This window comes from Falco peregrinus, chromosome 16 (assembly GCF_023634155.1).
Source record: "Falco peregrinus isolate bFalPer1 chromosome 16, bFalPer1.pri, whole genome shotgun sequence".
Lineage (NCBI taxonomy): Eukaryota > Metazoa > Chordata > Aves > Falconiformes > Falconidae > Falco > Falco peregrinus.
This window is the reverse complement of record NC_073736.1, coordinates 9,676,077-9,697,368: the sequence shown is the minus strand read 5'-3', so window position 1 is coordinate 9,697,368 and position 21,292 is coordinate 9,676,077. Positions and strand designations below refer to the sequence as shown.

The window sequence follows — 21,292 nt, the reverse complement described above, 5'->3', positions numbered from 1 at the left end:
TCTCGCTGAGCAGAGCCTGAGGGTGACTGTCCTGCACTGCTGCTGTGTGGGAGGTGGTGTGCCGGGCTGGGGAAGGGGAAGGAGTTCCCGAGTGTCCCTTTGTCTCTCTCCTGGCCTTGCTCAGATGCTATTGGGATTGCAGACAGGCTCTCTGGCAATAGGGGTTTCAGCTGCAGGCTGAGGCTTAGACCTTGTGGGTCCTCCTGTGCAGACATGTCCTCTAGCATGGAGGTGTCCCAGCTTTCCCCTAACCGATGATGCTGTGGGCAATGCAGTCTGTGAGGCAGGGGAAGGAGCTGACACTCCTTTTGGAGCTTTCCATGGTCAGGACCCTTGACCATCTACTTCGGGTGTCCACCCAAGCTGTGTGTGCCTGCCAGGGCACACAGTGAGCCCTGGGTGTCCTTGGATAGCAGTGTGGTGCTGAGCCTTCGGTAACGGATGAGGCATTTTTTTCTCTGCAGTGGATCCCTCTGCTCTCAGCAGTGCCTGGCTGCTTGTCAGAGTAACATGGCAGTGTGATCACTCTCCATCTGAGAAGGGAGCAATTGCTGGGCAGCTGGGAAGGAGAGGGATGGAGAGAGCAGAGTGCCTGCCTCTGCCCTAAGGCACAGACAGTCCCCTTGCCTCTCAGCACTCACCCTGCTCTCCCTGAGCGCAGCACAAAGCCCTCCTGACCTGACTCTGGCCATGGCCGTTGCTCAGCACGGGCAGAGCAGATGCTGACAGGCCCTTCTGCGCTGGGAGCAGTTTGGGCTGAGCCAGTGCAAGGCCAGGACTGGCCCCTGCCCCCACGGTTCCCATGAAGCCCCTGCTGCAGAGCAGGGCTCACTGCTGGGCAGCCAGCGGGCACAGCCCCTGCTCCTCACAGCACACTCGGCCAGCACTCAGCACAGCTCCAGCCACGGCTCTGAAGGGAGCTCTCCTAGGAATGGCAGAGGGGGGGACATGGGGCAGCAGGGGCGCATCTAGGAGAAACGCCTTTCACCTGACTTTAGAGAAGTCTTGCCTGACTTGTCACTACGTTTCCTCCTTGAGCAGGTCCCCATGCCCAGAGGCAGCAGATGTCCAACAGCAGCTCCATCACCCAGTTCCTCCTCCTGGCATTGGCAGACACGCGGGAGCTGCAGCTCTTGCACTTCTGGCTCACCTGGGCATCTACCTGGCTGCCCTCATGGCCAACGGCCTCATCATCACTGCCATAGTGTGCGACCACCACCTGCACACCCCCATGTACTTCTTCCTCCTCAACCTCTCCCTCCTCGACCTGGGCTCCATCTCCACCACTCTCCCCAAAGCCATGGCCAACTCCCTCTGGGACACCAGGGACATCTCCTACTCAGGATGTGCTGCACAGCTCTTCTTGATTGTCTTTTTCCTTTCAGCAGAGTATTTTCTCCTCACTGTCATGGCCTATGACCGCTTTGTGGCCATCTGCCAGCCCCTGCACTACGGGACCCTGCTGGGCAGCAGAGCTTGTGTCCACATGGCAGCAGCTGCCTGGGCCAGTGGGTTTCTCTATGCTGCGCTGCACACGGCCAATACACTGTCACTGCCGCTCTGCCAAGGCAATGCCCTGGGACAGGTCTTCTGTGAAATCCCACAGATCCTCAGGCTCTCCTGCTCACACACCTACCTCAGGGAAGTGGGGCTAATTGTGGCTGGTGCCGCTTTATTCTTTGGCTGTTTTGTTTTCATTGTTCTGTCCTATGTGCAGATCTTCAGGGCTGTGCTGAGGATCCCCTCTGAGCAGGGACGGCACAAAGCCTTTTCCACGTGCCTCCCTCACCTGGCCATGGTCTCCCTCTTTCCCAGCACTGCCATGTTTTCCTACCTGAAGCCCTCCTCTATCTCCTCCCCATCCCAGGACCTGGTGGTGGCAGTTCTGTACTCGGTGGTGCCTCCAGCACCGAACCCCCTCATCTACAGTATGAGGAACCAGGAGCTCAAGGGTGCAATGTGCAAACTGATAGCTGGATGTTTTTCTGAAGCATTAAAATTATGAATAGCGTTTATAATGTATTTCATGGCAGACCCAGACTGTCTTCTGAATTTTTTTGTAGTTACTTATGGTATTTCATTTCTAATAAAGTTGTCATCCCCATTCTAATTCCTTCTGTGGTTTTCTTTTCTAAAGGTGCCCTTCTATTTCTTTGTCTAATAAAGTCAAAGTGCCATCGAGTAACTTTATTTTTCCTGGGATTCTTTCTTCCAAGGCCTTTCTGGAGCTGCAGGGACAGTTCTTGTGTGCCGAGACGGAGGGGAAAAGGTGCAGAGATGGACGGGTTTTGGTTGTGCTGCCACTAAAAGGTCATCCATATAACGATACAATAACACAGTAAGCATAGCATTTCGGACAGGACTGAGTATTTTTGCAACATACCATTGACACATTGTAGGGCTATTTTTCATACCTTGTGGCAGTACAACCCACTGATATCTCTGTAACGAAGCTTGCATGTTGATGCTTGGAAATGAAAAGGCAAATTTCGGGGCATCATCTGGATGTAATGGGATACTGAAAAAACAATCTTTAAGATCTATGACAGTCAGATGCCAGTGTCGAGGGATCATAGTCGGGGACGGGAGCCCGGGTTGGAGGGCTCCCATATCTTCCATAGCATCATTAATTTTTCTGAGATCATGGAGCAAGCGCCACTTGCCAATTTGTTTTTTTAATAACAAAAACTGGTGAATTCCATGGGCTAGTAGAAGGTACAATGTGTCCTTTGGACAGTTGTTCAGAGACTCAGTTTTGAGGTGCGCAAAGTTTTTCCAAAGGAAGGGGCCATTGATCCACCCAAATAGGAACATCAGTTTTCCAGGTTATTTTTAGGGTGTCGCGCACTTCAATGGCCCCATCTAAAAATGTGTACAGATAGACATTCCCCGTTGTGACAATACATCACGTCCCCACAAAACCATAGGGGACAGGCAGCACAAAAGGTTTAACAGAAGCCACATGTCCCTCTGGTCCTTGAATTTGAATTAGTTCCAAACTCTGATGACTGTTACCGGTCCCCCCAGTCCCAGCCAGTGTCTGAGAGACATTAGCCAGTGGCCATTGCGGAGGCCATTTGGCTTGAGAAATTACTGTGACATCAGCTCCAGTGTCAATGATCCCATTTAGTGCTATTTGTTGGTCATTGTAAATAAGGGTACACTGATACATAGGTCGCTGTGGAGAAATGGATTGTACCCACAAAATGTGAGGGAACCCTGTAGATCCAAACTTCCTTTTCTCTGCGGTGGATGATCAGTAGTAAGAGAGCTTACCCTTGCCGGAATCAGAATCAATTGTGCTATTCGACTACCCTGAGGTATCGTAGAAGGTGGAAATGGAGTCCATGCCATGATTTTGATTTCATCCACACTGTCAGAGTCAATAACACCTGGTAAAACAAAGAGACCAGACAATGTTGTGGAAGATCTACCAATTAACAGAGCTTGTGTATCGGGGGGTAATGGTCCTTTGACATTTGTTGGTAATAAATGAACTGAGGAATCGAGCAGCGTTACTGTGTGTGAGGTTGCCAGGTCCAATCCGGCGCTGCCTGAGGTTGCTGGACAGAGACTTGAGGTGTCGGTACTTCTCTCCGAGCTTGTTGAAATGTCAGCTGTGGCACTTGTGTCTGCGTGCGTCGCTGCCCCGCGCTCTGCGGTCCGTTTCCCTGTATCGGTTGTCCCTGGAAGTCATACTTAGATCGACATTGATTAGCATAATGTCGCCCTTTCCGACATTTCGGACAAACTCCAGGACCAGGAGGTTGTTGTCTATTCCCTGCAGCCCGAGCAAGACAATTTCTCTTTAGATGACCAGGCTTACCACAACCATAGCAATTTCCCACACCACGCATCGCTGCAAAAGCAGCAGCCATAGTTTCAAACTTGTGGTCAACTGTACCGATTCGGTTACATGCTTCCACCATTTCCACCAGAGCGGGGTTCGGGTTGGGAAGAGACTTCAGTAGCCTTTTACAATCAACATTAGCATTTTCAACAGCTGGTTTTGTTAACAGTATATCCCGAGCTTCCGCATTATCTACTTGACGTTCCAAAGCCTGTTTTAGTCTATCAATAAACTGCATATAAGGTTCTCGAGACTCCTGAGTGATGTTAGTAAAAGCTTTTTGTGGGTTTTGTAAGTCAGGGGCCTGGAAAAAAGCCTTTTTCGCCTCTTCTCTAATTGCCTCGAGAGCTGCACGGGGGCAGTGTTGAGCCTGCGCTACCGGATCAGCACGTGCCCCGGTGCCCGTACGATGCTCTATTGTCAGTGCAGCTAATGCAGCATCATTATGATTAACGTACGTGAGCAGGAGTGCTGGCAGTCCCCCTCTCCAGTGCGACTCCCATAACGTGTACTGAGTCGGGGTTAGTAGCAATCGTGCTAAAGATTTCAAATCATGAGGAGTCATGACATAAGTATCAAACACAGAAGACAGCAGACTTATAAAATAGGGAGAAGAAATACCATGTTCCGTAACCGTGCCGCGCAGTTCTTTAACAACCGAAAAGGAAAGAGCCTCCCATCGTGCTCCCCCTGCCTGACCCTGAGAATACAAGACCGGAGCAACTATAGTTTTAGCCATTTCTAAATCCCCCTCCTTTAAGGCTTGTTTATTTTTGTCCACACATCACGCAGATCAGGAGGGTATAAATCAGGTTCTTTTTCAGGGTCTCTCGGTCCTGGGTCAAAGGGGTCTTCTTCTGGCAGATACTCCACTGCGTTAACACCCAGGGGTTTAGAGCACTGTGATTTAGAGGCTGATAAGGACAGGGCTATAGGAGCTTGCGACTCCTCCTCCTCTCCTTCCTCTGCCTTTTCTTCCTGTGCTTTCAGAGTCTCAAAAATAACTCTCCACGAAGAGAGCAGACGGTGGGACTCAGTATTGCCTTTTGTCGCAGAATCCCACAATTTCACCCCTGTGTCGTCCCAAAGTTCCTGCGTAAAAATTGTAGATGCAGTCACTGCGGGCATATTTACTTGCACCCATTTGAGCATTGCTTTAAGGTCTTGCCCAGAAATACTTTTCTCATGTTTGTTAGGGAGACCTTTCATAAGCTCATAAACGTCTCTTTCTGGGGACGAAGCCTGATTCCCCATTATGCATTTCCCACAGCTCATCTCTCAACTCCGGAGGGATTTCAGGCCGGCCGGCTCCCGCTTCCTTTCACCAGATCATTCGAAGTTCTGTGGGATTCGCTGCAAGTCGCTCTGATAGGTGATTCGAGATCCCCTCCACGTCAGATCCTTCACCGGATCACATCGGGGGTCACCAATCTGTGGCGAATGAAGAGACAGGGCGCAGCTTGATGCAAGCAAGTTGTCCGTTTATTAGTGATTTTCTTACAGTTATATACGTTTCTATCTTCTACATATTACACACTGATTGGTTAAATCTTAAGTGTAAAAAACACTGATTGGTTGACATTTAAGGCACACCCTTAAAACAATAGGAACTGATTAGTTTACCTTGACATAGCAACAATTCCTACTCTAAGATTAGGGGGTTTCTTCCTACGCGACTTTCTTAATTAATAAAGTTCCTTACCGGCACTATCCGTTCCCTTATCTGGCTACTTGTTCCTCTTTGTCCGTCTGGTTGCCATCTCAACCACAATGGCTCAAGAGTCTGCAGTTAGTTAGCTTGCTCCTTTGTTCCCAGGGCTTGTGCCCTACAAGTTCTAACATGTCTTTATTCATCAGGCTAACAGTACTTGGACTCTTGTCCTTGAGGCCTTGTCCTACAATCAGCCTTTGTTCCCAAAACAAACTTTGGTCATTCTTTGTTCACTTCCTTTGCTAGAAGGAAATGCCATTTCTTGAGAATATTCATTGGAGGCTGGTACTGCTACCGATGCAAACATGGGAGTGCTAACCACCATCTATTGGCCTTTGTTTTAAGAGCCTTTTAACCAACTTTGTTAATGGACTGAATGCAATTTAGATATGGAACTTGGCTAAAATGTAGCTTCAATTGGCTATTAAAATTTAAGAGCCAACTAAGATAGCTAATTACAAAAAAAGCTCCGGTGATAATCTTAAGCAGAATTAGTAATAGCAAATGACAGGCTGTCTAGTCTTATTCCCAAAGGGAAAGAAACTCTTAACTAAGAAGTCAACCAGACAACGTGCAGAAAACCTAATTGCATTACTGTTATTATGGCATCCCAAATCTGGCAGCTCACTAGGATAAAACAGTGAGTAAAGTCTGTCAAACTACTCAGGAAAGCAACTGACCCTTCTTAATGCTAGCTGTAACAGACATCGGAAATTACGTTATCATGTTATATTAACTTATTGGGAAATATTCCTGTAAAAATTAGCAAAGCAGCACCATCTAAAAAATATCTTATACCCATCCTGAATTTGATTCTCTCACCAGGTATTTTAGATTAAGGAAAAAAAAATAGAAACAATCTGTCTGCAAAGTGTTCAAGCACTAAAAGAAGCATTCTGTGCTTCTTTATCAATAGCCTCATTACACCATCAGCTGAAGTGCCGACTAGTTCTCCTGCGAAGATTTGTCATGTATAGTGGCCACTTTGAAACATAGGTAGCGGAGTCTTTAACATTCCCTACTCAAGAGTCTCCCTGCTGTGCTGTAAATGTCAGTCCGTTTTTTTCACGGCTGTGCGCACAGATTGGAAACAGCAGGAGAGCTTGGGAGCATGACTGCAATACCAGTAAGGACACTTGTCTTCACGGCACTGCTCAAGTGGCTCTGGGAATGCAGGACCCTGCTGTTCTCTAATATTTACACACACCTGGAGTCATCAAGAGCCTTAAATGCAGTCTAAAGGCAGCTTGCTTCTTTTGTGTTGGGGGCTTTACTTTCAAACAGGGATGGCAACAAAATCCTACTGTTTCCCTATCCCTGTTCTGCAAAACAACACACACGTGTGCAAGCACATACAGTATGCCGTATGTACAGTAGCACTGCAGGGATTATCACAGCCTTCCGCTTCGCTTATCCTGACCATCCCACGCTTTAAAACATCATTGCAGTTCACAGTGAGCCAAAGGCGTTCTTGCTTGCCGAGACTGTAGTTTTGCAGTCTCTTGTGAGCAAAGGCAAGCCCTGAAACAACATTCACCTTGGATGGAAAGCACCCTTTTTCTTCACAGAACACTTGTCAGTACAAACTTTTTCCAGGACTTTTTTGGGGTGGGAAGAGGCGGGGGTGGTTTACGAAATCTGCACCTCAGAACATTCTTTTCAAATATATGGACATGTCTGTGTTTCCTGCATGTGGCTTTGGCAGTCTCAAAAGAAAACACACTCCTTGTAAACTTCAAAATAGAGAGAAAGTTTACTGGTAAATAAGTTACTAAAACAAATAAAACGTCAAACAACTAAAGTACAAAAGAATGACATTAACTTTGAGTATGCAAGACAGCAAGAGAATACAATATGCTTTCCTGACAACAGTTCTTCGGAATAGTGTAACATACTTTTTGAACAAAATAATTAAATGAAGTCATTAAAATGATAGTTTGGTTTGAGGAGTTTTAAATATGAGAGAGGCTTTAGCAGTCCTGTTTTTGCATCTGAAATCAAAAGAATGCTATGCTTAAAGTCATCAGCCACACTTTGCTAACTGAGTCTGTATAGCAGTCAGAGTAGAAACGAACTTTTAAATATGTTATTCCAGTTTTATTTCAAAACAATGGATTCCCTTGTTTTCAAAACATAACCTCAGCATTCATTCAACATTTTATGCTACAACATATTTATTTCAGTAGCGATTCAGACATAAAATCAAGCAAGCATAGCACTGGGCATCCACACAAATACACCACCCACTGGCTCATATGCATTCGTTTTGGTTTGCCGAACTTCATAAAGCAGTCTCCCTGATAAGAATAATGTTCATGCCCTAACAATGTTGGTGGTTTTTTTTTTTTTGCAGTATCTAAATGTAAAGTAGTGGTATTTCACACCAAAATTAAACACTGCATTTTTTTACTTACAACTCTGAAAACAAGACTCAAAGCCAGGCAAGGAAGTACTTTTAAGAAAGGTTTTGGAAGGTTACATGCTTCTCAACTATGCAAAAAAGGTAAGCCATTATTTTGTTATGAGAAGCACATGCAAGTCAAGCTTTCACTGGAACTAGACACTTTACAAAATTATTAATAATTACAACGTTTCACTAACATAAAAAGAAAACCTGAGGGGGCAGTTGAGAATGGACCTTGGGTTTTGGTTTGTTCTTTTCTTTTCCCTGGGCCCTATGTCTGAAATGCTGGTCTCCTCCTTTCCAGAGAAAATCTGAATAATTAGAAAAGTGACACAAACACAAATACTATGAAAAAAATAACTAACATTCACTACCTGTTCTCCAAATAATTGTTTAAACATATTTTGTAACAAACTGGAATGCAAGGATGTGATTTTTGTCTTACATTCTCTTTTTTTAATTCAAACACTTGAAAAATATTTAAAAGGTATCTCTACCATTTCAGACTTCCTCTTGGTGTACATCTAAGTGTCCCTCAATAGGACTTACTCAAAATTAGAAGAAATCAGATGCAACACCACTGTTCTTTATAAAGTACCCACAACAAAAGTAAATGAAGCTTTATTTCTACATTATAAAGCAGAAAAAAGCACTTTAGTTTGCCTTTAAGATATGGATTTGTCTATATAAAGAAAACACATCCTCACTTCAAAGTTGGCAAAACTTTGCATTTGTATTGAAGTATTCGTAAATTATGCAAATATTTTAATAAAAAAGCTATTTAATAAACATCTATTTTAATAAAACATCTATTCTTCAAAACAGGTACAAACAACATTAATGTTTTCAGGATTCATCACTTTAAAAGGAAAGAAATAGATTCCAGTGCTACGGTAACTGACAAAAAAAAAAAAAAAGACAGCCCAGAGGTAAGCCAAAGAGCAACTTAATTTGTTGTTCCATCTATAATTTACTTCTGGACTCCCCTTCTGGATGCTGTGCCTTTCTTGGCTTTTGGTGAGGTCATCTTCCGCCTTCTGGTAGCTACTGCATCAGCAATTCAAACAACAACAACAAAAAAAGACAAGACTTTCTAAAAAATAACAGAAACAGATCAGAAGAAAATACGTGTAGTCTTAAAGAGGACAGATCGACTCAAATCATGCGTTTAGTTTTGACTGGGGGGCAGGTGGACACATGATAGGGACTCAGAAGAATTTACCACAACTTCTGGGCACAACATTTTTTCCTGAAAAACATGTTGTACAATTCAGCTTCTCAAACGGAAGCACTACATACCTTGGAGCCAACTTAATAGCTCAGGTCCACTAAAGGATGAAGAATCAGATCCTCTTCAAAACCTAAACCCCTCCTTCCTCCCCATGCACCAACTTTTAGTTCTGCATTAAGCCATTTTTCGTGCTCTTTAGCCCTTGTGCTAAGCTGATCCAGCTCCACAATCTGGCGAAGAACTTTTCTTTTGTCTAATAGTTTAGTGAGCTGCAGCATCTTAGAGCATTCTGAATGAAGCTTATACAAGGGGAGGTGGAAGGCACACAGGCAGAAAAGAGGAAGAGTTTTGTTTGGCACTGTTGAGCTGTTAAATCAGCTCAGCTATCAGTGCAACTTCACCTACACATTTCAAGCTACTATTTGGCAATATTTTATTAACAAGTGTAACAAACAGTGCCATCTAAGTAAGGTTCCTAACAAACTTGGCAGGCAGGTTGTTCAAAAAACCATACTCAAATGCAGCAATAAAAAACTCCCTGCACTTTGATTCTTTCCTGCCCACTAACAGGGAAAAGGGGAAAAAACCCCAACAAAACACCGCAGCTCATTTCTGTAAATCACATTCAACTGTAGTCACTTTGAGAAAAAAATATTACTTACCATAAAAATTGCTACCATTTTCACAAATGCAGTAACAATAATGTTTTTCATCTCTTAGCCACAGTATTGTTTGGTTTACATTCTTGTTTTATCCTGACTTCCCCCTTGAAGTCAGTATGCCTAACTGTTTAAATTCTTGCTTGTAGAAGTATATGTAACTCTACAGGTCCTGTTAACCTCTTAATCTGGATTACTGACAAAGAAAAAAAGATAAAATTGAGTTTCATGGAAGTCTGTAAGAAAGAAGCTGCTTGCGTAAGACAACAGCCTTTGAGCGGTATGAGTCACTGATTGTTCAAGCTCAATGAGTATGTCTGGGGGAAAGTAAGAGGTAGAGAACAATACAAACCAAACCCAAACAGTTTTGAGTCTACCCAAAGCCAAAACCACACCAAGAAAAGCAGCAAACTACTGCAAACAGTTTTGCTTTCCTGTTTGCTTAATTTTACACAACTTAATTTGCTCTGAAAATGTTGATTTGAAACTAAAAATACCAAAATTAGCTTTGAAGAATTCTAGTTTTGAAAATAAAATGGAGAATGAAAAAATATTCTTGTTCCTTTTTTGTCCAAAAGCACTTGCTGCAGTCAACACATAACTGTAAATAAATTGCCAGACAATACATCTTTGATTAATAAATCACTTTAAAAAAACCAACACAACGGACAGCTCTGGTGATAGTCTCTCATTGAGCAGAGCAGCTTTACCAATGAAAAATATGTTCTGGCAAAACACACCGCTGCCTCCCCCCCAGCTGCCATGTAAAAGTCAAACCCATTCTGGTACCCTTACATAGCTAAAAGATATACAAGCAGGTACCATAAACGGAAGTCGTAAATTAACTGTGTAAATCTTTCCTTCTCTCAGCTAAAATCTGGTTTATGTTCAAGAATTATTTAATAATTTTCAAAGTCACAAAAGTATTTCAGCTACTATAACTGTGAATTCTAGCAATAGACGGTTCTCCTGAGTTTTCAAATGGAGTATTCAGTGGTATGTAGGTCAAGCTGTCCTACCAACTGCATGAGCTGAAAGTTTTCCTCTCTCCACCCCTCCCGAGATTTTTTTTTTTTCCTGGAATCTTTGTATTGCAACAGAAAGCACAGAACGACCCAAGTTTTCTCTTCAAGAAAATACAATAACCTGATCTTTCCCCCTTTCATTAATCCTCACTGGTTATGACTGAGGTAACCGTGATTTTTCTTCTCATCCGATCATAAGACTGTGTGATCAAACATGGCAAAGACAGGTCAAGTTCATGCTTCTGCTATCACAAAGATGGTCAATATGAAAATGATGAACTTCAGTAGGAAGGTGTTGGTTTATAGAGAAAAAAAGAAATGAGTTACCAGATTTTCACATTTGTATTTCAAGAATGTAGTGTTTCATGGCTGTCACAGACAATGCAAGCAGCTGCAGCTCACCCATTCCTCATTCAGCAAGAACTTACCCATTTCTAGTGCCTGTGCTGGAACATGAAAAAGGAGAAGACAGCTGCCCTGTCTCTGATTTGTCCTTTATGTTTATTGCATTAATGAATTGTTTTCAAGGCTTTTCTAAACAAACCATGATCATGGAGAATCTCCAAGTGAATCATAACAAAAAAGGGAAAAAATCCTTGTCATGGTTCTTCTATTCATAATTTCAAACTTAAGCAGCAGAAAGACTCTCTTAAACTAAGTTAATTATGTTCAAGTCAGAATGACTGCTCTGAACCCAGGTTTATCTTCAAACTTTTCAGCTATTTCAGAACTAAAGGTCTTTTGTACCAAAAAGCTTGTCTGCTGTAAGAAAGTATGGACTAGGGTATTGTTTATTAAGATTGATGTTAAGCCCAATGTAAAGATTAGGCAACAAAAGATAAGATAACCGCCAGGTGTCCAGGATGCTGCTTGTGCATATGAATGAAGGGTCAACACCTCCACTACTTCATGAACACGAAAGTAAAAAAAAAGGTATAAAAAGGGACTGTTTGAACTGCTCAGGACGGCAGTTGGCGGAGCGCAGACTCCCCTGTCGTCCAGCGCTGTTTTTGCTCATATTCTACTTGCTATAATTAATAAAAATTTTAATTGGATTATGATCTATTGTGGTCTCAATTTATAACAATTCTGGTGCCATGACTCGGATAAGGAACGGTGGGCTTTGGTCCTCCGGGGAGGCGCCCCGCGACATTTCGCGGCCCCGCGACCAACAGCTTACTCCAACCTTACCGACGAACCTAAATTCTAGAATAATGAGCAAAGGAGAAACCGGTAAAATCCCATAAAAATTCTGTGCACGGGAGTCCGGACGAAGACGCAGGACGCGTAAGTATATTGCGAATTTGTTCGCGGGTTTGCCGTTCGGGCGGGATTGGGTTTCCTGGAATATAACGAGTGAGTGTATGTTTGTGGATATTCCAGAAGATGGGGGCGAAGGGCAGCAAGCCTTCGACTCCCATGGGAAGGGTACCCATTGTACCTAAGAATACCCCTCTGGCATATATCTTAGACAATTGGAGATATTTCCCTGGAACTCTAGGGAAAGATAAGCAGAAGATGATAGAATATTGTACTAAGATATGGGGAGGGAAGAAAATTTCTAAAAACGTCTTTTGGCCAGTCTATGGGTCAGAAGAAGATTGGGTAAGACAGCAATTAAACCTCTGGGTTAATAATAAAAAACCCCTTAACCCGAAGGAGAGTCGATATGCGGAAGTGTGGCTAGAAAGACCGGGAGCTAGACTTTACCCACTGAATGAAATAAAAACTAAACAAAAGAAAAAGCAGGAAGAGTTGGACGAAACCCTTCTAACCCCCCCTCCTTACATTCCTCCTCCTGCTCCCGCAGAGGTCCCCAGAGCGCCCACTCCCCCACCAGAGTCGGAACAAGGGTCTCCCCCTCTTCCTAGACGCATAACTAGAAGTCAGAAAGGGGCAGCTCAGATGTACCCCCTAAGGGAAATACCCATGGGGGGACCTCAACCTGTGATCGGATATATTTCCGTACCCCTAAACTCGGCTGACCTACGAGATTTTAAAAGAACCGAGATGGGAAACTTAATTGAAGACCCACTCGGAGTGGCAGAAAGATTAAATCAATTTTTGGGACCAAACCTTTATACTTGGGATGAGATGCAATCTATCCTTGGTCAATTATTTACTACCGAGGAAAGAGATATGATGACGAGCAGGAATGAGACTGTGGGATGCTCAGCATGCCTAGGAACCCCAAGCAGATATTAAATGGCCACTCCAAAGACCTAATTGGGATAATCAGGATCCAGTGCATAGAACTCATATGCAGGACCTGAGAACTATAGTAATTCAGGGGATTAGGGAAGCAGTACCCCGTGGCCAGAATATCAATAAAGCATTTAATGAAATGCAAAAGAAAGATGAAAGCCCTACTGAGTGGCTGGAACGACTGAGGAAAGCCCTTCAGCTGTACTCTGGGGTAAATCCAGACGACCCTTTAGGGTAAGCGCTCCTAAAAACTCAGTTTGTGGCAAATAGGAGAGTCAGGGGCTCTATATCTTAGGGGACCGGAGTCATCATGAGCCCTTGATAAAATTAAAAATAGGTCCCCATAAACAAGAGTTCACCTTTTTAGTAGACACTGGGGCTGAAAAATCAACTATTAAGCAAATACCTGAGGGATGTAAAGTTTCCCCTGAAAAAGTACAAGTAATTGGGGCAAAAGGAGAACCCTTTAAAGTAAGCAAAATCAAAAATGTGGTATTCGAAACTGAAAATAAATTTGGAATGGGTGAACTCTTGCTCGTCCCTGAAGCAGAATTTAATCTGTTAGGACGAGATTTAATTGTTGAATTGCAATTAGAAATTAAAATAAAAAATCAAGAGCTAACAGTGATATGGAGAAATAGTGTGAAATGGGGACAATGGACATCGATTGTGATTGTATATGTCTGCTCAAGGAATGTGGGTATGGTGACTGGTCATGGGTGCGGATGTCTGGTCACATAGGCACACAGCTCTGAGGAGACAACTACAGTTTTGAGGAGACGCCTGCCCTTCTTCCTCTAACAAAGGGGCTATTTAAAAGAGAATGAGAAAAGGATGAGAGATATTCCAATGCTATCTAGAGGGAGGGAGTGCTAAGTCTCCTTGCTGGAGAAGATCGGATGGTCACAAGGACATGAATCACCTACAAACCTGCAAGACCACCACATTCCAGGCAAAGGACTGATAAGCTAATTAACATACAAAAAAAAGAGGAAGCTAAAAACTTCCTTTAGGTTGTTTTAAGAATTGGGGAGTTCCTGGAATGTAACAACTGAAATAGCGCTCTGTGTCTTGTTTGTTCTATGTGTTGTCTTGTTATATGTTCAAAACTCGGAGTTATGAAATGTATGTTGAAAAATATTAACATTCTGGTAATTCGTGGCAAATAGCGGAAAACTTAACACTCTGCTTAAGACCAGGAAAAATTGGTTTTTGTTTATTGTTTGGTTTTTGACAATTGTTCATTGAAATGCATACTTTGTGAACTGTTAGTGTTCCTAAGAGTTTGTACATAAGTGCACGGTACCGTATAACATACTGCTTGTGTAACTGCGGGCTGCCCGGAGAGTGTGAATGGTGTGATTGAGATGCGCATTTTGATTTTCCGTGTATAGCTTAATTATTTTGACTGAGTGTGAGTGCAAGAGTGCTTGAGACAGGCGTTTGAGTGCAAAACGAGTAAGAAGCTCTATCCGCGTTTCTGACCTTGGGTGGCTAAGGCGGCCGAAAAAAAAAAAGAAAAAAAAAAGAAAAAAAAACCCCAAAGTAATTAGAATTGCAAAATGGGAAATGGAAGGAGTAAGCCCTGTGAAAAATCGCCCTTGGGTTGTATATTAAAACATTGGAGTGATATTTTAGGAGATGGTGGTACCGAAAATAGAAGGAAATTGGATAAATATTGTAATCAGTGGTGGCCTTTGTATAAATTGGAGAGTGATGCGAAATGGCCTCAGGAGGGAGGAACGTTAGATTATAACACTCTCCTGCAATTAATGTTGTTTCTGAGGACAGAGGGAAAATGGGATGAAGTATCATATGCAGACATGTTCTTTGTCCTCCAGGACAAACCTGAGTGGCAAAAGGACTGTGGATTAGTACCCCCTCGGGATCCTATGGTACTAGCACTAGAAAGAGTGTGGGATTAACATCACCTGATCTTTGATTGTGGCTCTAGAAAAGGATAGGAAAAAACTGAGACCTAAACTAGAAAGGTATTCTTGTTGAAATTTTTGTGTTAAAAAGTTCAGGTTGCGGTTCCTTCTGTGGAGCAACCAGAATGAAACACGTTGTAAGATATAAAAACTTGTACTGATGTATGTAAAACCTGAGGCGTGTGTGTGTGTGTGTAAGTGTTGGGGTGAGTTTGTACAAACCCCCGTACCCCCTCGAAGGTGCGACTGAATCATGCTGGGATGCATGGCAGGATGTTTTCTGTTTGCCTGCGAAGGCCTGATATGTAATAACACAGACTTAAAGCAACAAGTAGCAGATTTGCATTCAGGGTAAGAAAGAGTTAAAACAGAAGTGCTGCTGCAGAGGCAGGCTTGTGTAACCTGCAGAGCAGGAAGAGCATCTCCTGCCCCGAACCCTTCTGCTGGTGAGGAGGAGGGGGTTGCTGTTGCTGACGATTGAGCAGAAGGACCTGAATGTCACCCCAATTGCTGCAGCATTTGCAGTACAACAGTACCGGTAACGGCCCCTCTAGGGCAGGGAATGGGTATGAGGTGGAATTTCAGTGAATACAAAACCAACTTACTTGTTAAACTTCAGTAAAAAATAAATAAATAAATAAATTTGTTACAGTTGTGGGAGCTGCTGGCCACCAGGAAAACATCCTGAAACCTTTAAAGTACAAAGTAAAAAAAACAAACAAACAAACAAATAAGAATGCCAAATTCACTAAAATCTTTGTTGGCATGAGATTTATTAGAACATCTAGACGTTTAAAGAAGGGGAAATGAAATTAAAAGTTAAATACGATCAAGTAATTGAAATATTGAGCTTATCTTTAATTCAACAGAAAAGAGGAAAAGAGGACCTCCCTGAAGTAAAAGAAATTTTTAACCAGGTGTATCTGAAAATAAATTCCAGGAAAGGTGAAAAATGCTTTACCTGTTACAGTAAAAATGATAAGGGGGAGGCTTGCCCAGTTCAGATAAAAACAATATCCCTTGGTCAGCAAGGCTGTGGGGATATTGGCAGAAAAAGTGAAGTGAAATAAAATACACTCTGTAGTAGTTCTACTAATGTAAATCTGTGTGTTTTGCCATGACAGTGACTTGTTATGGGATGTGCAGATGAAACTGCATTGACAATGAAGTACAAGGAATAAGGTTGGTCAGGTGCCTCCTACCATAGTCACGGGCAAGACTGGGTTGGCCTCGGTGTTTGCCACCAGGAAGAATCTTGAGCTCCGCTGCTGGCTGCAACCCAGTAGGCGCTGAGCGGTGGGAACATATGCCATGCCAGACCTTGATGTGAGGCATGGCCCTCTCTGTTATAAGAGGGTCATCCAGGAAGGAAGAACATAAGGTGGCCCATAGAGGCACTGATTTGGAAATTGGAAACTGCCTGGCCGACCATGAGGCCAGACGAGTAACAGAGGAGGTAGGAAAGGAGGAATTATCCTTAATACCAGACGATAAAATCCAAACTGTAAGTACAGATCAAGAGCCAAACTATTCTAAAGAAAACTTAAAGGTAATTCAGGACATGAATTATAAAATAAAATTAAGTAAATGGACTTATTTAAGGGATGGTTGTATAGTGGTACCATCCAATTTAATATGGACCACAGCCCTATTATTAATAAGACGCATTGGGGAGCTGATACTTTATATAAAAGTCTAAATCAGAAATTGAAAGGGCGAAACTTGTATACTGTAATAAAACAGGTGACTCAGCAATGTGAAATGTGTTTACGCAATAATCCCAATACAGCAAATAAAATAAAACTAGGGAACATTAGCAGAGGGAATGTTCTAGGGCAACATTGGCAGATCGATTTCTCGGAACTTCCTTGAAAAGGGGGGTATCGATATTTGTTGGTACTAGCAGATACCTTTTCAGGTTGGCCAGAAGCCTTCCCGTGCAGAACTGCTAAAGCCCGGGAAGTGACCAAAATACTACTCCAAGAGATAATACCTAGGTTTGGAGTCCCAGCGGTAATGTCCTCGGATAGAGGACCACATTTTGTGTCCAGAATAGTACAACAGATCAGCCACCATCTAGGAATAGATTGGCAATTACATACCCCATACCGACCACAATCGAGTGGCCAGGTGGAAAAGATGAATCATCTAATCAAACAACAGATTGTCAAGTTAGGCCAAGAAACAAATCTAACTTGGCCCCAGTCTTTGCCATTAGCTCTTACACAAATTCGAACTAGACCAGAGCAAAAGAGGGGCTTAGCCCATTTGAAATTTTATATGGCCGACCCTATGGGGTACAAAAGGGGATGTCTTCACAGATTGGTGAAGAAACAATGACTTCCTATATGGTGGCACTAAACAAACAATAAGAATTGAGAAGCATGTGATGGGAACACGCAGTAGGGGTCTGGATGGACCTGTTCACGATATACAACCAAGAGACTATGTATACGTTAAGTGTTTTGCAGATAAAACCCTGGAACCACAGTGGACCGGACCTTTTCAAGTCCTACTCACCACCTACACTGCAATCAAGGTTGAGGGACAGAATTCTTGGATTCACCATACCCGGATTAAGAAAGGCCCTGCAACTTCGTGGAAAGTAACCCCAGATAAAAAAGAACTGAAACTCAAATTTACTCGGACAAATGGGAACAATGTGGGTGGCAATTAAAGCTGCAAAGTGGGAAGCCTATGTAAACAGGCAGAAAGCCCGAAGCAGCCGTTCTCCTGAAGAATTCCCTTGCTGCCGAGAAGATGGTACACCCCGTGGCTCGAAGCAACCGAGTCGACGGGCAAGGCAGAGGAGGAACAAACTGTGGAGAAAAGAACCAGAACAATGGGACACTAAAGCAACAATGGCCGAACTTCCCCAGGACTGGAGTAGTCCAGGACACCATGTTTGAACTCCGGAAAAGGTTAGATCAACGTAAGAAAGATCGTGAGGCGGGCAGGTCATGGTATGAAAACTGGTTTAATATCTCACCTTGGCTAACCACTTTGTTGTCTGCTTTAGCAGGACCACTTATTATGTTGATTCTGGGACTTATATTTGGGCCTTGTATATTACGCTACACTTTATTAGAGAACGGTTTGACATAGCTAAATTGCTTATTTTAACTACGAGGTCTAGGGCAAAATATAAGAGTGTATCTATTAATGAGGATGAAGATTGTTGTGAATGCGTTATGCCATGTGAGAACTATGCCTATTGTAATTGTGAGGTATTACCTTGTGAGTGTTATGATAAATGTTGGGATTGTGGAAAAAGGTTTGTTTGCAGTGCCGAGAATGAAAGCAGCGTCTAATAAACAATAATAGGATAAAAAGAAAAAAAAAAAAAGGGGGGGATTGTAAGAAAGTATGGACTAGGGTATTGTTTATTAAGATTGATGTTAAGCCCAATGTAAAGGTTAGGCAACAAAAGATAAGATAACCGCCAGGTGTCCAGGATGCTGCTTGTGCATATGAATGAAGGGTCAACACCTCCACTACTTCATGAACACGAAAGTAAAAAAAAAGGTATAAAAAGGGACTGTTTGAACTGCTCAGGACGGCAGTTGGCGGAGCGCAGACTCCCCTGTCGTCCAGCGCTGTTTTTGCTCATATTCTACTTGCTATAATTAATAAAAAATTTAATTGGATTATGATCTATTGTGGTCTCAATTTATAACATCTGCGTTTTCAAAATTAGTTAGTTTGATAACATATACTGCCCCCTCCCCACAAACGTTTCGTGTGGGAGAAACACCAGCTCTATTCCTGAAAACAGGAGAAGTCTTGTCTGGGCAGCACCGAATGAGGACACAAAGCTATTACAAGGGAAGGAGAGAGTTTTTATAAAGCAGCTTAAACTGAATTAGGTTGAAACAGCAATTTAAATGCGGGAAGAACTATATAGGCAAAAACAAACCAGATGGTTTCACTGCACAGCTTGCTTTGAGACTGGAACAAAGTTCAGCAGAGGCATAGAGTCTCACAGGCTCTAGAGGAATTATTAGACAAGTTGACTGTGATATCTGTGTAAACAATATTATAAAGCAACTTTAGAAAAGAAGTCCAGCAGTACCGTGTATAGTTTTGGGCTCTATCCTTCAAGAAAGTTCTGAGAAAAATGGAGGTAGGGGAAATACCAGGAGTGGTGATCATGGTTTCTAACTTTAGGAAAAGATAGATAAATTGAATTTAACCAGTTTAACTGAAGAAAGGAAAAAATTGGAGAGAGATGTGATGTGCAAATGTGTACCACATGTGCAAAAGGTTGCTGCATAAAGTGAGAGCAATTTTCATGTCCACAGTGGATAGGACAACTAATAAGCTTAAGGGAAATTTGTATTAGCTACTAAAGATATCAAAAGAAGATACTCAGCCTTATGAAATCCTTTTTAGTAGTAAGGACAGTAAACTATTACAAGTGCTGTTGACCGGGGCTGTTTTAAAACCTTAATCATAGAGGTTTTAACAGAAAATATTGGCACCCATGTAGAGAGATAAGCCTGTCCTTAGGCTGGTGTATAGAGCAGGTGACCTCTTGTCGTCCCTTCTCCTCCTGTTTTCCAAATCTACATACATTGTTTTAGAAACACACATAAGTGTTAAAAGTAAGAGAAATAAAACTGTACTTGAATCAAAAAATGAGAGTTTTTATGAAATGACAGAAGCTCCTTTGGTAAAAATAAGCAGACACAGGAGTCCCCAAGTTGCCCACTCAACTGCCTGTTTTGATGGAAAAGAAGACAGTGAGAGATTCTGAGCAAGAAAACGCAGCTAATGAGCAGATGAAATCAGGTATGATTTAGGTGATAATGGTGACTTCTAGGTTACGTCATAGGCTAGCATATTTGAAAACATACATTTTTAGTCATAAAGATTTTTAGACTCTAGGCAAACATCAGTAAGTGAAAAATCTCTATTGCAGGCGTGCTGGAGGTTAGCAGCTGAGTCACTTGCATATGCTGAATTTACACCTGACAGAGACTGAGTACATGCCGGTCTCTGTAAAATGGCTGAAGAGTTCCAGGAATTCTAGTTAATACAAACTCTTAAACTAGGCTTGTAGTAATCATCATTAAAAAACACACCTAATACCTTTCACCCTCAAAAGAAGCATATGCATCCAAGTACATTGATCACACACCACCAGGTTTCCTTTCTTTAAAAAAAATAACCTAATGTGTGTTTACACATGTGTATAATCTCACACATACACTCTGCTGTATGTTTATCTCTTTAAGAAATAAAGGTCAACAGATTGGGAGTGTTGGACCAGGCGCTGAAGAATTCTCAAGTGGTTTCTGGAAGAGATGTTCTCTAGACTCCACATAGATGGAGATAAATCATCATTTCTGTATAGATACCCAGTGTGCTACAGCAGGACACCTATGACAGAACCAACGTTTCTTTAATGCTGGTAACTTCATGCCACATACACTGAACTGCCACAGTTAAGCTGAGAAGCGATGAAGTAGGAATGAGAGGATCACTGTGACCTAACACAACTCTCCCTAGTCAACTAGATATGATCTTAGATATGTCACTAGATCAGATAAATTAATCCAAGAATATGTTTTGTTCATAGTTTAAGTAACTAATTGTGGACTTGTAACCTCCAGAGGAGACAAATTTAGGACACTGTTCTTCAAAATTCCTCCATTGACCACAGCGTCACTTTTTACTTGCAAAACGTGTTTCAGTCATATTTCAGCTGTCTCTGATGGTACCAAATAACCAAGTCATGTTGCTGGATGGCTCCATAAGAGACTCTTTTCCTTCAACAGCCCCTTAAAAGGGTTCTACAATCATCAAACTGAAAAGGGAAAACAAGAGAACAGAACCCATACAACTGCTATTTACATATGGAAGGAGTAAGGAAATGAGTAGCATTGGAAGCTGAAAGACTACACTCAGCGTCCAGCTGCAGACATCAAATGGGAACAGAAGCCAGGCTGTGCAGCATTTGAGGAGAGTTAAGCATCACACTAGTCTACCATTCCCAAATCAGTTTGGGCAGTTTGAATACGGTACCAAGGAAGAGCTACTTTTCTTTTAAGATAAAATAAGGAGGAGTATGTAGTCCTCTGACAAACCCTTTCCCAACTTGGCCGGGGAGCACTGCACAGCTGATAAACCTTGTAGTATAACACTTCTTAACCAAGAAATCTTCAGTACTTTGAAGGCTGTTGAAGGAACTGCAAGGGCAACAAACAGTAGTTTTGCTTATTTGGCATTCTCTCAGCAGTTATTTTCCTCTACAAAAAAACCCCAGAAGTATGA

General features: G+C 42.5%; 1 protein-coding gene across 1 annotated transcript; it reads left to right on the top strand.

The window, feature by feature from the left end:
- The first annotated feature begins 1,231 nt into the window (after positions 1-1,231).
- LOC129785780 (olfactory receptor 14C36-like) lies at positions 1,232-2,005 on the top strand. Its single transcript, XM_055819966.1, has one exon. It carries the CDS (start codon positions 1,232-1,234, stop codon positions 2,003-2,005), a length of 774 nt encoding a protein of 257 aa, XP_055675941.1.
- The last annotated feature ends 19,287 nt before the right edge of the window (positions 2,006-21,292 follow it).